Source organism: Fulmarus glacialis, unplaced genomic scaffold, assembly GCF_000690835.1.
Source record: "Fulmarus glacialis isolate BGI_N327 unplaced genomic scaffold, ASM69083v1 scaffold14053, whole genome shotgun sequence".
Taxonomy (NCBI): Eukaryota; Metazoa; Chordata; class Aves; order Procellariiformes; family Procellariidae; genus Fulmarus; species Fulmarus glacialis.
Window position 1 is genome coordinate 34,857 of NW_009201133.1, and position 14,735 is coordinate 49,591.

The 14,735-nt window shown below is 47.1% G+C and overlaps 1 protein-coding gene across 1 annotated transcript; it reads left to right on the top strand.

Annotated features, from left to right (window-relative positions):
* The first annotated feature begins 1,021 nt into the window (after positions 1–1,021).
* Positions 1,022–14,531, top strand: LOC104073899 (tumor necrosis factor ligand superfamily member 15-like). The gene is made up of 4 exons (XM_009573835.1): positions 1,022–1,219; positions 8,016–8,067; positions 8,700–8,747; positions 14,104–14,531. Exons 1-4 carry the CDS (start codon positions 1,022–1,024, stop codon positions 14,529–14,531), a joined length of 726 nt encoding a protein of 241 aa, XP_009572130.1.
* The last annotated feature ends 204 nt before the right edge of the window (positions 14,532–14,735 follow it).

Consider the following 14,735-nt stretch of genomic DNA (forward strand, 5'->3'; position numbering starts at 1 on the left):
CCACTGGCTGCTCCTGCCAAGCCCTTCCTAAACCCTGCCAGGCCAGCGGATGGAGGGTGGGCTGCTGCTGCGTGGCTGGGAGCGAGCATGCAACCAGCCTTCCCCGGGAGAAGGGAGCCCATTCCAGCTGGATATCGGCTGCCGTCTGAGCTTGTTTCTCCTGAATCCGTTGCTGAGCAGCTCCTGAGGTAGTCAATAGACAGTAGGACCTTTAAATCAGAGATAGCACCTGTCAATAAAGTAAGATGACATAAATTTTTCCCAAGTGCAATAAAGTCACAGCTTTTCCAAGTAATGATAACAGGCTCCTGTGAAAGCATAATTAAAATGATTTTGTGGGAGATGAACCCCACAGCAGCTAAACATCCTATTTTTGGCCTGGCCCTGTACTGTTTGGTGCAAAAGGTACATTGAGCAACCTGCAGCCCGCTGCAAATTCTGCTAAAATGTAGGAATGAAGCAACATTTCGGAGAATCAGATCCCTTCTTTGGAGTCACTTGCAATACCCTCGCCTTCCCTAAAAGTCTCTTCCCTTTTCTCCCAGGACTGCGCTGAAACTGCAGGGCTCCAGGGCGCTGCATGCCGCACGCTCGCCTCTGCTGCTCGCTCTTGCTCTCCCTCTGCTTCTCACTTTCACTCCTATTGGTTTCGTGTTCCCTTTGCCAATGCGGAAAAACTTTCAAGCTTATCCAGCCCAGCAGCAGGGTTTATCCTGGTTCCACCCACTGGGACTTTCCTAGCTTCCTTCTGCACAGCGAGGCGGGAAAAAAAGCCAGACGGAGGCACGCAGCAGGCACCTTGGGGAGCTCGGGGAGCCGCAGTGCTCGCTTTCCCTGAGCTAGGTTTCTATTGTAGGCGGTGCATTCCTTGGGAGGGAGGGTGTGTGTGTGTCGGTGCCTTCCCACACTCGGAGCAGCTCTTATTTAATGGGGGTCTCCATGCAGGGCAGACGCCAGAAGAGATTTTGCCGTTCCCAGTTCCGAGCCAAGAACAGCAGCAGCTCGCATGCCAGGCGCCGGCATGGACCGCGTGGCTGAGATCACCCTGGAGGAGGCGGCTCCTGGAACCAACCAAGCCTCCAGGATGCTCCTCAGGGAGGATTTGAGGAGGATACGGTGCGCAGTGCTGCTGTGCCTGCTCTCCGTCCTGGTCCTGGCGCTGCCCACTGCCTACCTGCTCTTTGGAAACCTCAGAGCCCCCACCTCCTGCGCCGGCCAGGTAAGAGGCTGACAGCCGATTTCTGTCCTGCCACCCTGCGAGGAGGAGAGCACCGCGTCCCGCTTCTCCAGGGTTGGGTTTGTTTGGTTCTTTTATTCGCTTTATGAGTTTCTCGTGTTTAAGGGAAATGAGAAACTCGCTTTTACATTCTTTCTTCCTTAAGCAGAGCAAATCTTATTATTGTTTGGTCTTTTTAATTAACGATTTCTGTTCCTCTTGTCTTAATTTCACTAAGGTCACAGTACAACACACAACTTCAAAACTTTATTGACATGCTGCAGGAAATGCTTAAGAAAACTTGCTACTTGATGGAAATTGGTGTCTCTCCACTGATTTCAGCCAGATTTTGACACTATGGCTAATTTTCCTCCCTTCTTTTGGGTTAACTCTGAGACTTCCCCTCCCAGTGTCCTATTTCAGCAAACATCTGCTGACCACACTGCTGATGTCAGTGGGTCAGTGCCCATCACCCATCACTGGGCAAACAGCTATAGTTCTCATATTTCATTAATGCAAACTCCTCCAGAGACATGATTTGAGACAATTAAGGAGTCTGACCCTAAATTTCGCATCCCATTTTTTATTCCCCATCAAAACTTTCTCTAGATCCAGGGATCGTCTCAGCTCTTGTCCTTTGACAGAGAGCTAAATTCACTTTTCTCCTAGCAAAACAAGCTTGCTGGTGTGGCTGCTTCTAGTGCTCTTCTGTGCCGCCCCACTCCTTCTTGTGCCAGACTGCAAACAAGTGCCTATTTCCACAGTAGACCATGAATTCAGCAGGACCAGGCTAGAAGGATGTATATAAGCATATAGGTCTGAAGAATTAAGGTTTAAATTTTAGCTTCAGGTCTGCAATTACCCAACTAATTAGCCTACTTGTTATATGCTCACTTAAGAACAGCAAAAGAAAGCAGTATTAGTAAGTGGCCTTGAAGGCAGATTTCTAACCTTGCGCACTCTTAGCCCGCGGATGTTTAGAGAGCGTGAGAGCTGTACCCATGGCTGCGTGCGCGCTCTCGGCTGCACAGAGACGTGCTAGCCCCCATTTGACCTCAAGTCTGCTCAGCCGGTGTCTCCCACTCAAGTGATGCCGGCTTCTGGGTGCAGCATCTTCCTCGTTATCTGGTTATACCTTTGTGCACGGATGAAGGGAGATGCGGCAGCCCTGCGCAGTACCTCAGGCTGTTAAATGTGCCGATTTCTTGCACATGCAAAAGTGCACGTTACTGCGCTGACCCCGTTACTGCTCTTTAGGCCAGCTAGAGCAGGTGCACACGGAGTGAAGAGGCACTTTGGACAGTGTCAGCTGCATTGCTCTTTGTTTGCATCCTGTGAGGTTGTACAAAGCAGAACAGTTCAGTTCTTGAAACGATCTTAGAGTGAAATAATAGTAAAATATTAGTCCGTTCAAACAGGCTAACGCGTTCCTGATTCGGCCCTGTTGGCAGAGTTAGCGCAGAAAAGTATTTTTTTGACTGGGTTTGGCTTCTTAAGAGGAAAAACGCAACGTAAGCCATTAGATTTGCTCTAGCCTGGGCTACGCTAGTGTGTATTTCCATGCATATGCACTGAATTATTAGCGCGTAGTATTCCCACAGTGATGTAATGAAGTGATCAGATGAGTCACAGCCTCTGCGAGTCCCAGGGAGGAAGAGAAAAATCATCGGGGCTGGCTGGCTGCCTGCTGCCTTCGTGCCAAGCCCAGCGCGTAGAGCGCCCAGCTACAGTTCAACTGGATCCTGCATTTTCTGAATTTTTCATTCCCTCCACTGGTGACTGACAGTATCACCAGTGTTGTCCGGCAACAGCGCACAGATGGGTGGATTTGTCTGCCTGTGTAGCTTTCTGTTAATTCCCCAAAGAGCTATGATGTCATGGGCTGAGCCCAGGCACTCAGTCCTGCGGCTCTGCACGGCTGTAGCCTGTTTCGGTCCATGGCAATGTTTCTGGGCTTAAAGGCTCTTGAGAAAATGTCTTTGTGCATTTCCTTCTACATTTGAAGTGTTAGAACTAGATTGCTAAAGGATGCCTTCATCATGTGCCCCATTGATAGCCCAAATCAGGAGGACTATGTTGGGACCAGACGCGTGTGCCAGAGCTCTCTGTGGCACTGGTTTTGGGGTGCAGATGCCCTGGGCATACAGGGAGCAAGTGGGCAGACCCGAGTTTGCACCAGATGCGTATTCGCTTGCTGACCCTTGCAGCAGCGAGCCCAGAGGAGGAGTCCTCTCATTAACCCAGGACCAGAGCTCAGCCCACCCATGCCAGATTATCAACTTGTCCTGCACTGGGGACAGTCCTGGGAGGAGGGAGGGACTTGGCAGTCGAGCGGGTGAGGAGCAGACGTAGTAAAATCCTGAGCCAGTCCTTCCTGGAGCAAAGAGGACGACAATGGGAGCCGGGGAAGGTTTGTGCAACAGGGGAGTGCCTCTTGGATTTGCCTGCGGGGTGAGGCGGTTTATTCATCTCTGCTTCTGTGGGAGTGCACATGGTGTTACATTCTGCCTCTGAAGGGATACAAACTCACCTTTTCCTCTAGAAATGTCCCTTTCAGGAAAAAGCAGGGCAAGTTATGTCATTACAGCAACATGTGTGACCCACCGGTTCTCTCTCTCTCATGGTATACTGCGTCTTGCATGAATAATTGAAGTCTGATGATGGTTTCCCTGGACACTTTCCAGGCTCGCTACACTGCTTCCCTTTTGGAAATAGATATCACTCTCTTCTGTGCTTCAGGACAGTGTGAAGTGAGGAAATAGGGTTCTTTAAGCAATAACACATGGCTTGGGTTATTAGCAGGAAATCTATAAAAGGCTCTAGTGGTGCCCTTCCAGAGGAAGGGCCAGGACTGCTGTGTGTCCTTCCCCAAAAGGAAGCCAAGTTTCAGTCTGAGTGCACAAATCTACCAAGGGAATGGCACAGCAGCCAGGAGAGCATCTCTGACTGTCTTAGCAACCCGCTTAGCTAGCCCAATAAAGCAGAGCATCAAGTCCTGTGGCCTGGAGATGTTGGTACTTGGGCTTATTTTCATGGCATACTTGGCATGGCAGGACCACAAGCAGCATAAAGGGACATTCCAAAACCTGTCAAAGGGTTGCACGTGAACCTGTGTGCCATGTCAGCCTTGCAATGGAGAAGGGAGCTCTTGCAGTACAGGAGGGACTTTAAAGCCCTAGCAGCTCCACCTGGATCCCACCCAAAGGGATGAAGCCAGAAAGCTAGCAAGAAAGCTCAGAAAAGGACTGCCAGAACCATAATTCATGCAGAGCCAGAAGCCTAATGGCCTGCCCAAATGGGAAAGAGAACCTGAAATGGCTTTCTGATCTGCAGGGAAGGAGAAATGCCCGGGGAGGAGCAGTGAGCATTGCACCTAGGCCCAGGTGTGTGGGATTCCCCTTCCAAAAGCCAGCAGCATTAGAACTCCTGACTGGCCATTGCTGCTGATGCAGGTTCTTGTAGGCAAAGAAGCCAGTGAGCACATGCCCTGGGTACATGCTTACAGTGGGAATTATAGTCCAGCCAAAATATTCCCATTGAAGCCAGTTTTTACTGGCACAGGACAGGCCCCTACCAAAAACGCCCAGCCCAGGCCATGCAGCATCTCTGGAGCTAGCAAAATTGTGGGTGTACGTACCATGTATGACCTGCAGAGACCCTGCCCATAGAATAGTGTCTTGTGCTAAAAATGGAATGGTTGGAGGTGGTAGGGATATTTTGCTTATTAATCTCTCTGCCTGCAGTGCCAAGCTGCTTTTCCCATGCAGTCTCTACGGGATACCCCCCTGCCCTTCCTGGAGGTGCAAGAGGCAAAGGGCGTGAACAGGGGATGTTCAGCCCTGCTTTTTGGCTTTAGTAATATACGGATATAAATGCACTGGGGCTTTTGGACATTCTTGGTATCAAAAAAATATAGAAGTGTTTTGCATACCACAGTCTTCAGGGTAATTAGAGCTGGCTGTCCAAGACATTGTTTGTCTGCAAGTCAGCTGTAAAGTGGGATTTTCAACATCACTCAGTGCTGGTTAGTCTCTCTTTAGTAACCAAAGGGAAAATTGAAGCCATGCTGTGAACTTTTCAGAATCACAGCTAAGCAAGAAAGGAAAAGAGAGGAAAACACTAATTGTGTAAATGATCTATTGTCTCATGCTGCTTAGCTCTCCCTCACCATCAATGTACAACATCTGTGCCCATTTAGGACAAATATTACTAATACCTGGCCATTATGTAGCATTGTCTAGTGCTAAAATACTTTCTTTAGGAGGTTTAGATTTGTATCCTTATCAAATAGCACAATTAGGAAAAAAAAACACCCTACCTTTGCCAAGCAACAGAATAATTTCACACCTTGCAGCATCCTGCTCTATCTACTGCATCACTCTGTCCTTTAGCATCTATGAATGCAGCTCCTGCACCTGGAGTTTCCATCTGGACTTCTTTGGAAACAAGTAAATTGAGGTTGTATAAAAAGCTTCTCCCCAATTTTTAGTCAAAACCATTTTGTTATTTGTTATAAAGAAGCAGAATTCTTCTTGATATCCTTCCCACTTTACCATGACCTCTGTTTGTATTGCAACTTCCCAGCTTATGTACTTAAACATGATGATGCTCTGTTTAAGTACTTCAGCAGAAGTTAGGCTTTAAATATGTAAACAGTCCCGCTGAAGCTACATGATTAAATGTAGGTTTGTGATTGATTTGTAGCTCATTGCAATATTTAGCATCGTTAGAAAATATGTCACTTGATAAATACGTAGGAAGAGTCACATAAATAATGGTGTAAATACGCACATATGCATATGCATCTGGCCAAAAGCAAGGGGGAGTGTTTGAGGGAAATCCTCCACACCTATCTTGTGCTTCCCACCAGGGGAAGGACAAAGTCACCTGGCTCTGACTCTGTGTCACATCAAAAGTACAGTCATGTTTAGACACCACAGCAAGCAGGCAGGACCTTGGAGAAAGTAATCAGCCATAATGAAAGGCCCCGACCTCTCATTGACAGCGCAACACCGTTTCTCTCTGCCAGGCACACACTGAGCTCCCACACCACCATCTCTCCTGGATGACATTTCCTGCAGAGCAGCAGACTGCTATGGCTGGGCTATATAAGTGTGTACAGGTGGGGAATGGAGAAAAAAGAAGTGAATTTTCCCTGCAGTTTTCCTTCTCCATTTTTTTTCCAACACACTGGAGCAACTATTTTAGAAATTATGGTTTTCTGCAGGAGCACATGGACACTTACGGCTAGTAAAAGATTAAAATATCTTTGGGCTTACTAGAGTAGCTAGCAGTCCCCAAACCCAGGCAGCCTGACTCTTCTCCCACAAACACTCCCCCCCAGACCAATATAAATTATCTGTTTTCTACTTCTCCTGCAGTATTTGAAGTTGTGTGAGACACAGCCACCGGGAGATAGCTTCAGCATCTATTTCATACTATTTCATACTATTTCAGCCTGTTTATTAAGCAATGTGCATCAAATCCTTAGCTGGAAGCTGATCAGTAGCAGTTTACTCTGTTCAGTGTATTTATTGTAGCTGTCCATAAAACACGCCATACCACACCAGCGTGCTCCTGACAAATGTTGCGTGATAGGGGTTCCTGGCAGCCCTGATAGTCAACCCTGAGCTGGCTACATAACCCAGACTGTCTGCTTTCTGCAACACTGTTGGCATAGACCCGCAATGAACTGTGCCCTGGGGAAAGCACAAGGGATGCTCCTCACACCCCAGGGAGCCCAGATCCAGAGTCAGCATCCCACAGCATCCTCCAGTTAGGAGCCGTGCTGCTTTGCAGGCTGCCATAAGAGGACTGGCACTTGGCGAGAAGCCACCGGCCGTGCTCCAGTGTGATTCAGAAGGACCAGCCCCGGTATGCGTGTGGCAGGCAGACAGCAGCTTCCCTTTGAACTGCTCCACCTGAATGTCAGAACCACTTGGCACAGCCCAGGGCCATGCCCTGCTGCCATGCAAATGCATGTTGGCACGGGGAAGTGTTATGAATGCGCTAGTGTTCGGCTCTAGAACAAAACGTAAGAGGCAAGGAAATGCAAATCACCCTGCCTTCCCTCAGTGGAGTGTCAGCGTGCCGCAGAGCTCACCCTCTGCCAGCTGCACTCTCAGACCTGCTCAGCTCCTTTCCGTCTTCCAGGGAGGTTACCCAGCAGCCAAGACAGACCTAAGCAACAGACTTACAGTCTGAAATAACACAGATGCAGAAAGAAAAGCAGGTGTAGCTGATACACCTCAGTTAGTCTCTTCGCTGGAATTATGGATGAACCTTTGCACCTGCAAAGGCTCAGACCTGCTGAGTCTTGAGACAGGGAAGAATCGCTCACATCGCTCTGCTTGCTCTGTTTGCTCTGCGCAGATTGAGGGACAGGAGAGTGTCTGAGCAGCAGAGATTCTCCAGCAGTGCTGGATGGAGGCACCATCCCAAAGGAGGATTAGTGATGGCTAATTCACACTGGCCACTCTGCCAATCCTCCCCCAGTTATGCCAAGGGCTTGCCCAGCCTCTGAACAAGACTGGAGTTTAACACAACTGCCACCACAGGAGCCCAGGTCCTGTCCCTGGCACCCTTTCAGAGACGCAGGCAGTTTCAAACAAACAGCAGAAAACTCTTGCAATGAAGCAAAGCTTTGTCAGGGCTTGTCCTTTTACATAAAAGCTCTAGCTGAACTCAATAATATTACTGTAGCATATTCCATTTTCTGGGGTAATGCAAACAAGACCCTCCACGGAGGTACTGCACACCCTGGAGCCCTGAGCTAACTGCTTGTAAATCTCTCCTGCAGGTCATACAAGAGAGGGGATCTCGCTTTCTGAAGCAATGGGCAGCAGATACTGGTAAGTTTGCCAGTCCTTTCCCCCATCCCAAACACCTTTATTTACCAAGGTTTTGCAATCGCTGCTGCAGCATGCTGCTGGCAGATACCTCCCTGCCTGCCCTCCGCTCTCACCACCCAAGTCCCTCCTGAGCCAAACAAGCCAGGGCAGACAGAGGCAAACCTGGGTGACAAAATGCAGGGAGATAACTGGGGCCATAGTGAAAGTATGAGCATTTCTAAGCCCAGGGCTGTGCAAACTTGCTCCTTCTAGTGCAGACACAGACCTCCCCAGCAGCTGTTGGAGATCAGTATAATTCCCTGAACATGCAAAAACATGGATTCGGGAGCCTACGCACACCACGCTCCCATCCGCGTACACTACACCTCCCCTCGGTTCACCCTCCAGCAATTCAAGACACGGCCGCGATGTGCCTTGTTGACACTGCAGCAGGCCTGACAAGCTTGCTTATTTGTAGAGGGATTTTATTAACCTTAACAGTGTCAATAAACAATCACGGCAAATAACTCCTTACTCAAACGTGTGCAGAAATGGAAAGGGGCTTTCCTCAGCAGCATTGATCACCGCTCACATCTCATTGACTTGAAGAGCAGCATCCTTACACAGTTTGTTTTTTTTTTTTTTTCCCTCAGTTACGGATACACTTTCCAGTGCAGAAAAGCCAAGAGCACACCTGACAGGTAATGCTTGTTCAAAAATGAAGCATTTCCCGCGGGTATTACAGCAGATGTTGTGGTGCAATAATCTTGGTTTACATGGAGCTGATAGGATCAGGTGTTGCAGGAAACATGGGGGAAACAATCATCAGCTTTGCCGTGTTGACCACGACAGACTGACTGCAGCTTGTGTTTGTAGAAAAGGAGGTAGTTGACAGAAATGTTTCCACTTTTCCAAGCAGTTTCTTTCATTGAATTAGCAGCTCTTGTAACTGAACTTAAACAGGTGCCTGGTATCTTAGTGATCTGCTGAATCCCCTAGAAAAGGCAGCGGAAAGAACTCAAGTGAGCCCTCTTGGAGCAGTGAATCCCGAAGAACTACCTGTTTTGGAGCAAAATCAGGTCAAATAAGACTAGTTTTAGACCTTATTTTTTTGCAAGGCCTCACACACCATATTGCCATCAAGTCACCCCCTGTTTTCCGTGGGAGCATCTCTAACACATGTCAGAGCAAGCAAGGGAAGGGTAATGCCCAGCTGAAGCTCCCCTCCAAGCCCTTATCTTGTGTTCGGAAAGTACTATCGCAAAGCCCTATTGCAGGGTGGGCTGCCATACATTTCCAAGGGTTTGAAGCGTTTGCAAGGCCACCATCGCACCACCTCAGCCTTGAAGGTGTAGCTGTCATCATGCCAAGGACACTCTCCTGAGCCAATTCCTATCCTCGCCAGCTCCACCCACCTGGAAAATTTAGGGATTACAAGAGAAGAGGAAAAAGTTCATGGCTGGTTCCCATGTGGATGGAGTTGAGTGCTGAAAGCCTCTCCAGCTGCTCTGACCTAAGGCAATTTATACCTCTCAAAAATACAGCTCACTGCAGAGGCTTCCCCAACACCCTGCGTGCTGTCCCAGGGGAGCACTTTAGTAACTTGAAGCATGCAAGAACTGGCGTGATGCTTCACACAAATTCACCAGCAGGGTTCAACCAATCAGTATTTCAGGGCTGATTTCTTTCCCAGCATAGTTTACTTTCCCTAATCCACAAGCTCCTTCCTAATGCACATCCCTGGTCCCGTCCCCTTTTGCACACAGGTTGCTAGAGCTCCAAAACTGACCCATCCTTGTTCAAAATCACATCCTTGCTTAACTGCAAGCTTGGAAGAGCAAAAGGACCATGTCTGCTAGCGTAAGTCCCTCTGTTTCCCCTGAGTCCCCCCCATGGCAGAGAGACCCAGAGGCTCCCGGTGCAGCTGACTCACAAGAGCAGCTGAAGCACTGCTCTGCTGACGGGAACTTCCCTGGGTTGCACAAAAGTCCAATTGCCACAGGGAAGCCATCAACAGTTTTCTTCACATTTCCTCAGGCCCCCCATTTGCGAAACTTCCTTCGTCATCATTCCCGAGCAGTCTCCCCGGAATAGTGCCCATCCTCTTCAACAGTCACTGTTGGCCATAGCAAGGAGCATGAAAAGGAAAAAGCTAAGGGGATTTTGTCGCTCCTTTTCTGTGCAAAACGGCTACACCCAGGTTACTGTGCTACATAACCATCAGGGAACCTAATTTTCATGAACTTATCTTTGACCTTTTTTTAGCCCAAGCATATTTTTGGTGCTGTACCCTGTGGCAATGAGTTCCCACGCTTAACAGTGCATCGCAGTCAGAAAATATTTCCTATTATTTTAAACTTGCTGCATAATAATTTCTTGGGTGCCACCCTGGTCTTCTTTTCTCAGAAACCATGACTCTGGGCATAGGAAGTGAAAAAAAAAAAAATTATTATTCAGATCTTTTTTTACATTCCCTGACCTCAGGTACCTTTTCCAAAGTGAAGGTGGTAGACTACAAACTCTCACTTGTAGGAAATCTCTTCCAGATCTCTATTCTCTCTGTCTTTTTCTAGTTTTAGGCACATATATTCTGAAGGTGAGAGCAGAGGAGTGAGAGGAATGAGAACTAGCCACAGTACTTTCATGGGAATGCACCACTGAATTAGCAGTAGCAGAATGACTCTATGTTTTGGTTTCTGTTCCTTTATGATGAATTTTCCACCTGCCCTTGGGCTTTTTAACACACACTGAGCATTTTGAACTTATCCAAACTGGCATCAAGATCTCCTCTCCCAGGGTGGCTATAGCTAATGAAGAATGGCACAATCCACGTGAATACCTAGCTAGGACTTTTCTCCATCCCCATTCTCTCCTGTGCACTAATGTATATTTGGTGCTGACTGTGCCATGCCATGCCATCATCCCCTCTCTGACTTATTAGGTTGCACTTTGGGTCAAGATGCAGACCAATGCCTATTCCTTCTTGTTACCAGCCTGTGGCACAGCCAGATGAACTATATTGCAGAAACCCCATCAAGTACCTGGCTTGCACTTATTATGCTGCAATGGTATCCAAGCGCTCCACTAAATCTGGGTAGAACATCACTTTTTGATTCCACTTGATTGTTGGAAGTAATGACCTTTTAAGGGCAGTTATTAAACTCCCGGGGCACAATCTTGAGCACCAGAGACCCAGCAGCCACGGGACTTCACAGTACATGCTGTACGAGGGCTTTACTACAGATTCAGATTCTAATCTCTTGCTGAGACCAGGAGTCTGGCCTCAGAGTACGGTGTTCAGTACCAGGCTCTCACACTGGTGAGGGCTAAGAATTATAAAACCGCACAAGTTCAGCGATGTGCTACAAAATGTACCCAAAAGCTGCCAAGCAACGGGGATTCTCCAGCAAGGGACTAAACCAAAAGGGATTTTGGGAAAGGAGAAGTAATTTCACATGTAAGGGATGCCAAAAATTTATAGTGGATGGGAAGGTTGAAGGAACTGTAGCAATGATCCATTATTAAAAGCAAATTTTATTTAATTCAAGAATTAGCATAGTATGTATATTTGCAGGAAGTACAGCTCCATATATTTATGAAATAAATAAATGACAAGTACAAAGTACAACTGCTGCTAGAAAAGGAGCTATATTGTATTCAAGGGCACTTGAACATGCATTTTTCCTCTTGACCTGTATGGAAAGCATGGGAAGAATTAACTAACTTGGAAATAGAGAGCATCAATAGAGAGAGCTTTAACCTAAAAGGGAGGTTATAGCTGTAAAACTTAGAGTTGCCTAATTCTACAAGTTATGAAATCATGTACTTCATTTGAGATGCCTGTTAGTTATAAAAAAATTGAAGAATTGAGTGTCATTGACATTTTAAATGCGTCATTGTACACGGAAAAGAATATTTCACATGCAGCTTCTCTTCAATTTTCCTCCAAAATTCCCAAGATGGAAAAGAGCCCAGGACATTTTCTGGAAATATTCTGATCTTTTCTGGTCCTTCCCGTCCCGAACAAGATTTCATCTGCTACCAGTTGATCTCTGAGAGGTATTACTCCCTGCTCTTGTAAACCTTAGAGTGACCCAAATGCTACTTTAGTTTTATGCCTGGACTCAGACCAGCCACTAGACACCTGAGAGGTAGATGAGGATGAAGGCAGACCACGAGTACTTTCACTTTCTTTTATTCGTCTCTCTCTGTATCAGGCAAAGCTCCATTGGCTCTAAGCCTCATAGTCCTTATAATACTTCAATAATTTAGCTTGGCTTGCTGTCACAATCCCTGTCTGTCGTTCTCCCACACAGAAATACTCTCCTCATGTACTTTGCCTCCTGGGGAAAGATCAGAAAGATTTGATACTTCAGCAGCACTGACAGGCAGCCTGAGAAAAACCGATTATTTTGTTGTGCTATTTGGAGAATATGCAAGAAATTGCACTCCTAACAGCTTCTTGTCTCCTTACGGATTATTTATTGCTAGAAAAGAGAGGGAAATGGATGCCACTGGGAGCTGAGCACACTAGTTTTTCTGAATCTCATTTCACCCAGGATAAACCTAATGGTTATTGCCAAGAGAATTTCAAAGCTTTCCTTTACCTGCATTCAGTTTGCCTTCCTGCCCATGCACACACACCCCTTCCCCAAATACTTGATCAAAATCAACTTTAAACATTAACTCAAGCTTATGAAAAAGGTCTAATTTCCTGGAAATCTCTTGCCTCAATCTTTCTCAGCGTTTATCATTAACCTTCCAGGTTAACTTTAATACCAGGCAGAATCTTAATGGTTTTTATCCTCTTCTTTTTCACTGCCTCAGCTTCTGTTTTACCACAACAATTTTATGTGGCAGTCATGAAAGAGCAGAGAAACGCTTTCGCTTCTCTGCAGAAAAATGAATAAGTGCTAGGGCTTATTCTCCTGGCTGTCATGTGAGAGAAACTAAAACGGTGGAGGAGAGGCGAAGGGAATAGGGAAGCAGTTCCCTGATTCTTCCCCTGAGACTCCTGCAGCCTGGGGAGCATCCTTGGCTTGGATCAGACTAATGTTGGGGTCTGGATTAGAGCTCTGCTTGTAATCAGCTAACCACAAAACTGGGAAAAAGTCTGGAGGAAAGCTGAGGCTAACACCAAGCTTAGTGTTTTGTTCCAGCAAAGCATTTAAAAAAAAAATTGAGATAAAAAATTGTTTTTCATAGAATGCGCTGCTTTGGAATTGGGGCTCTTGAAGCACAGTGGGGTCTTCTGAGTTTTTGGCAAAATCAGATGACACTGGTAAACCAGAAGTAATTCTACAGCAAAAGATTTCATTGTGAACACTCAGGAAGAAAAGCTTGACACAAGGGCTATCAAACCCTAACATCCTTCAGAAGCAACCTGGCAGGAAGAGAAGTTCAAGTGTCTCAGTGCTCGGTGATAGATCATGCCGATCATTGTGAAACTTTTACAAGCACAGTAGTGTCTGTCTAAGAAACATAATTGCAATCCATCACTACTGAAGACAATGATGCTTTAGTATTTCTTATTACTCTCCCAAACCATTAGGTACAGGCATAGTACCCATGCGTACAACTGCCCCAGCATTGGTTTCACTTAAGGACAAGATTTATACTCTGTAAATAGGCAAGATAGCACCCCGGACCTGCAGGGTAAAGCCATCTGTATTGCTGCACAGGGCCATGAGACTCAGCCTTTAGGAAGGACAGCCTCATCATTTGGGGTCTGGCCTACAACCAGGACATCCAGTCGCAGCCTACCCCTTCAGGCAGCCTGCGCTGGCCAAGGTCTTGAAAAGCATCCTTGGCTTTCACTCCCAGTTGCTCAGACTGGACAGCCTATGGACACCCTCCAAAAATATCACTGGACAGTTGACCTGTGGCCAATTTCGCCTCAGTTTTCAAGCTGTAAAATAAGAACATTTCTGTCCTAGCATTTTGATTACCCTATTTAAATTGCTTGCCCTTTGGAGTAGAGATGTCACGTTGCATTCAGCAGCGTATCCCCACCTGTAGCAAACTAACCCATCTCTTCTCCCTCTCTTTGTCCCGCAGTGAAGAAACAAGATCTCGCCAACACCGTGGGAAACCATCTGCCCATCCTGCAGTGGGAAGACAAGCGAGGCTTGGCCTTTACCAAGAACAACCTGAGTTATTCCAGCAACGCACTGGTGATACCTGTGTCTGGGGACTACTATGTCTATGCTCAGGTCACATTCCGAGGGCCCATTGAAAGTTACAGTAAAACAAATTCTGTCACTGAGATCATCACCAAAGTCACTGACAGTTACCCCGAGCCCACCCAGCTGCTGACCGGCACCAAGACCCTCAGTGAAAACGGAAATAGCTGGTTCCAGCCCATTTACCTGGGCGCCGTGGTCTCCTTAGAAGTAGGAGACAAGCTGATGGTCAACGTTAGCGACATCAAGCTGGTGGATTACACTAAGGAGCACAAAACTTTTTTTGGTGCCTTTTTACTGTAGGTCCCTGGCAGCAGCTGGTGGGAGCTTCCCTTCAGGGCCCTGGTGTGACCTCGCTGGACCTTGGCTTTGTGGGCGCGCGTCGGGGTGCGATCTCTGTGCTGTTATCCTTCTTCTGTACTGTCTCTCCCCTGCAGCTCCTTGCAGCCTTAAATTAAGGGGTAGGGAATTAGTTTTTAAATGTTGCTGAGATGAAAGGAGCTGAAT

Bases quoted from the DNA above. Each gene is read 5' to 3' on its own strand.
- LOC104073899 (XM_009573835.1), top strand. From the start codon at position 1,022: ATGGACCGCGTGGCTGAGATCACCCTGGAGGAGGCGGCTCCTGGAACC. The intron at 8,068-8,699 runs GTAAGTTTGCCA...TTTTTCCCTCAG, and splicing joins GCAATGGGCAGCAGATACTG to TTACGGATACACTTTCCAGT. The intron at 8,748-14,103 runs GTAATGCTTGTT...TTTGTCCCGCAG, and splicing joins GCCAAGAGCACACCTGACAG to TGAAGAAACAAGATCTCGCC.